The sequence below is a fragment of the Saccoglossus kowalevskii genome, chromosome 16 (genome assembly GCF_978046115.1).
Source record: "Saccoglossus kowalevskii chromosome 16, keSacKowa6.1, whole genome shotgun sequence".
In the NCBI taxonomy this organism is placed as follows: Eukaryota; Metazoa; Hemichordata; class Enteropneusta; family Harrimaniidae; genus Saccoglossus; species Saccoglossus kowalevskii.
This window is the reverse complement of record NC_140656.1, coordinates 19,536,251-19,541,435: the sequence shown is the minus strand read 5'-3', so window position 1 is coordinate 19,541,435 and position 5,185 is coordinate 19,536,251. Positions and strand designations below refer to the sequence as shown.

The 5,185-nt window shown below is 35.2% G+C and overlaps 1 protein-coding gene across 1 annotated transcript; it reads left to right on the top strand.

The window, feature by feature from the left end:
• Positions 1-847: 847 nt before the first annotated feature.
• Positions 848-4,313, top strand: LOC146733737 (ankyrin repeat domain-containing protein 13D-like). The gene is made up of 3 exons (XM_085491539.1): positions 848-933; positions 1,353-1,438; positions 4,037-4,313. The coding sequence occupies exons 2-3, from the start codon at positions 1,428-1,430 to the stop codon at positions 4,296-4,298; spliced, it is 273 nt and encodes a 90-aa protein (XP_085347665.1). The 5' UTR covers positions 848-933; positions 1,353-1,427; the 3' UTR covers positions 4,299-4,313.
• Positions 4,314-5,185: the final 872 nt, after the last annotated feature.

Genomic DNA, 5,185 nt, shown 5'->3' with positions numbered 1-5,185 from the left:
CTCTGAATATCACAGGAACAGTTGTGTAATGACCTCCAAATATCACAGGAAGTGTTGTGTAATGACCTCTAAATATCACAGGAACAGTTGTGTAATGACCTCTGAATATCACAGGAACAGTTGTGTAATGACCTCTAAATATCACAGGAAGTGTCCTGCAATGACATATCACAAGAACAGTTGTGTAATGACCTCAAAATATCACAGGAACAGTTGTGTAATGACCTCTAAATATCACAGGAACAGTTGTGTAATGACCTCCAAATATCACAGGAACAGTTGTGTAATGACCTCCAAATATCATAGGAACAGTTGTGTAATGACCTCTAAATATCACAGAAACTGTTGTGTAATGACCTGTAAATATCACAGGAACAGTTGTGTAATGACCTCCAAATATCACAGGAACAGTTGTGTAATGACCTCCAAATATCACAGGAACTGTTGTGTAATAACCTCTGAATATCACAGGAACAGTCGTGTAATGACCTCCAAATATCACAGGAACTGTTGTGTAATGACCTCTGAATATCATAGGAACTGTTGTGTAATAACCTCTGAATATCACAGGAACAGTCGTGTAATGACCTCCAAATATCACAGGAACTGTTGTGTAATGACCTCTGAATATCACAGGAACAGTTGTGTAATGACCTCTAAATACCACAGGAACAGTTGTGTAATGACCTCCAAATATCACAGGAACAGTTGTGTAATGACCTCTGAATATCACAGGAACTGTTGTGTAATGACCTCTAAATATCACAGGAAGTTCCGTGCAATGACATATCACAAAAACAGTTGTGTAATGACCTCTAAATACCACAGGAACAGTTGTGTAATGACCTCCAAATATCACAGGAACAGTTGTGTAATGACCTCTGAATATCAATACAACAAAGCCTTCTAGATGCTGGCACTGAAAACGATCAGGTAAGTCATTGTGTATGAGATGAACATGTGTATTGTGTTTTATAAACAGACCTTGTTACTCTGCATTGACCATGAGTAATTGGGGTAGGGTAAGTGATAGATTAGAAAAACAAAAACCTGGTTTTCAATGGTTTTAAACAAACGGGGGAAGTGATATGAACAAAAAAGTATTTATATAAAGTATAACAATTACAAATGTAATAGAGGAAACCTCCCTAAAAAATGAAGAGAAAAACAATTTGCACCTTTTTTCTACCATCTCCTCTGTAATGGTTAACCTCTTTTACCAAAAGTGAACAGGTATATTGAATACACTTACAGTTAACATAGTATCTTAGTCCAGTTGATTCGTGTAAGTCTTGCATATACAATTCTTTGTGCTTTTCACACCTAATGCGATACTATGTTTGTTCTTGTAGGTAACAGTGTGGGAAGCTCTCAATAACAGTAGACCAGGCTATGGTGGTCATCCAAGGTCAACACAAGAAGAACGTATGTTACAAAGGTAAAGCATGTGGCTCAAGTGTTGTGTCTCTACAATGTTTATGCTGTAGATGAACTTCAATTTCAAAATCTGTTGTCAGTATGGTATTGTAAAATTGTTAAAGGTTTGTTTATAAATAATGATTATTTAGATAGACTGCTATTGCTGGTAGTAAGCCACTATGCTTGTGTTCATATGCAGATTAGTAAGTCACTATGATTGCGTTCATATGCAGATTAGTAAGTCACTATGATTGCGTTCATATGCAGATTAGTAAGCCACTATGCTTGTGTTCATATGCAGATTAGTAAGTCACTATGCTTGTGTTCATATGCTGATCAGTAAGCCACTATGCTTGTGTTCATATGCAGATTAGTAAGTCACTATGCTTGTGTTCATATGCAGATTAGTAAGCCACTATGCTTGTGTTCATATGCAGATTAGTAAGCCACTATGATTGCGTTCATATGCAGATTAGTAAGTCACTATGATTGCGTTCATATGCAGATTAGTAAGTCACTATGCTTGTGTTCATATGCTGATCAGTAAGTCACTATGCTTGCATTCATATGCAGATTAGTAAGTCACTATGATTGCGTTCATATGCAGATTAATAAGGCACAATGATTGCGTTCATATGCAGATTAGTAAATCACTATGCTTGTGTTCATATGCTGATCAGTAAGCCACTATGCTTGCATTCATATGCAGATTAGTAAGTCACTATGATTGCGTTCATATGCAGATTAGTAAGTCACTATGATTGCGTTCATATGCAGATTAGTAAGCCACTATGCTTGCATTCATAAGCAGATTAGTAAGTCACTATGATTGCGTTCATATGTCGATTAGTAAGTCACTATGCTTGTGTTCATATGCAGATCAGTAAGCCACTATGCTTGCATTCATATGCAGATTAGTAAGTCACTATGATTGCGTTCATATGTCGATTAGTAAGTCACTATGCTTGTGTTCATATGCAGATCAGTAAGCCACTATGCTTGCATTCATATGCAGATTAGTAAGTCACTATGCTTGTGTTCATATACAGATCAGTAAGCCACTATGCTTGCGTTCATATGCAGATTAGTAAGTCACTATGATTGCGTTCATATGCAGATTAGTAAGTCACTATGATTGCGTTCATATGCAGATTAGTAAGCCACTATGCTTGTGTTCATATACAGATCAGTAAGCCACTATGCTTGCGTTCATATGCAGATTAGTAAGTCACTATGCTTGTGTTCATATGCAGATTAGTAAGCCACTATGCTTGTGTTCATATGCTGATCAGTAAGCCACTATGCTTGCATTCATATGCAGATTAGTAAGTCACTATGATTGCATTCATATGCAGATAAGTCACTATGATTGAGTTCATATGCAGATTAGTAAGCCACTATGCTTGCATTCATATGCAGATCAGTAAGCCACTATGCTTGCATTCATATGCAGATTAGTAAGTCACTATCATTGCCTTCATATGCAGATTAGTAAGTCACTATGATTGTGTTCATATGCAGATTAGTAAGTCACTATGCTTGTGTTCATATGCCAATTAGTAAGTCACTGTGCTTGTGTTCATATGCAGATCAGTAAGCCACTATGCTTGCATTCATATGCAGATTAGTAAGTCACTATCATTGCCTTCATATCCAGATTAATAAGGCACAATGATTGCGTTCATATGCAGATTAGTAAATCACTATGCTTGTGTTCATATGCTGATCAGTAAGCCACTATGCTTGCATTCATATGCAGATTAGTAAGTCACTATGATTGCATTCATATGCAGATTAATAAGTCACAATGATTGTGTTCATATGCAGATTAGTAAGTCACTATGATTGAGTTCATATGCAGATTAGTAAGCCATTATGCTTGCACTCATATGCAGATCAGTAAGCCACTATGCTTGCATTCATATGCAGATTAGTAAGTCACTATCATTGCCTTCATATGCAGATTAATAAGTCACAATGATTGCGTTCATATGCAGATTAGTAAGTCACTATGATTGCATTCATATGCAGATTAGTAAGTCACTATGCTTGCATTCATATGCAGATTAGTAAGTCACTATGCTTGTGTTCATATGCTGATCAGTAAGCCACTATGCTTGCATTCATATGCAGATTAGTAAGTCACTATCATTGCCTTCATATCCAGATTAGTAAGTCACTATGATTGAGTTCATTTGCAGATTAGTAAGTCACTATGATTGCATTCATATGCAGATTAGTAAGTCACTATGATTGCGTTCATATGCCAAAAATAATATTTAATGCAGAAAATATAAAAACATTCCAAATTATTTGTATTTTGTTGGGTTATATGTAGTAAAAGAAAGTAGGTTAACTTTCCATGGAACCTAATACAAGAGTGATTTTAGTGATGAATATGAATTTAAAATTAGGTTACCCTAGGGTTCTGATGCTTTTTTTGTTTTCACCTTAAATTTCATTCAAACCCACATAATTTAAATTAATTTTTTTTTCTATGCTAAGTTGTATTGTAATGGGAAAAGCCCTGATTTCTATAATTACCCGGTAATTGCTGGTGTTCGCATCTGCCAACAATTACTCCCACTCCTCTGACTTGTATCTTCTTTGTTATCAGGGCTATTCAAGAGAGTCTGAGATTATCTCAAGAACCAGAACCTTCCGAATCAGATAACCCGACAAGATGTTTAACCCATCAACCACTGCCGCCCACTTCATTACCACCACCACTAGGAGCAGGTAGTGATAATGAACTTGATCACCAACTTAAGCTAGCTTTAGAACTATCGGAGAAAGAACTGAAAGCAGATGAAGTAAGAAGGAAACAAGAACAGGAAGAGCTAGAGATGATACTACAGTTATCTTTGACCGAAAAATAGTGCAATGTTGGCGGTTATAAATCTTGTCATTCCCTAACTGGACATATGCCTGTGACATACTAATCATGTCTGACACATTGATCTCATTCGACATGTGTCACAGTTTGATGCATTGACTGCAGATTCCATATTGACATGTGTCATTCAATGTCAGTTTCACAAGCTGATTTAATTTGACGTATTAATATGTCGCATTATAACACACATCAGTTCATCTGAAATAATAATTTATAAATAACTTAATGTTATGCATTGGACAACAAACTACTTAATTCTAATCTATGGATATTGAACGAATACACTGTAATCAACATTTAGTGTGACTTTTGCTATATTCTCATAATCTACGTTGTATTTGGTGTAGCGCTCAACTGGACTGAATTGCATTAACAACATAATACATACTTTTTATTTATTAAATTTTGCCAACACATTTCTTCCTAATATATTTGGAACAAATTTCCAGCAAATATAATTTACATAACAAAGCTGTCACTCTCACTTCCTTTTATTTTTAATTCCCACTTCCAATAATGGTGTAGTCCTCCATTATCAACCTGCAGCCACTTTCTAATATAACCTATAAAGTTATTCTTTTATGTGATTCCCAGACTTTTTTGTCATCGTGATACTTTAGAATTATTCAATTTTACATTGTTAAATACTTATTATCATATAATATTTCTAATACTTTTTATTATAATTTACTTGTTATTGATTTGAATTCTGTAAACTTTTTTCACTTGTAGAAAAGGTTAGTTAGTGATTTGAGGTACATGTAATTTCGGATAATGACGTTTTGTAATTTCCCCGATTCAAGCAGTTTACGGTTTTGTTTTTACTAAGACATGTAATCTACATGTGACTCATGTGATTTTTCTCTGCGT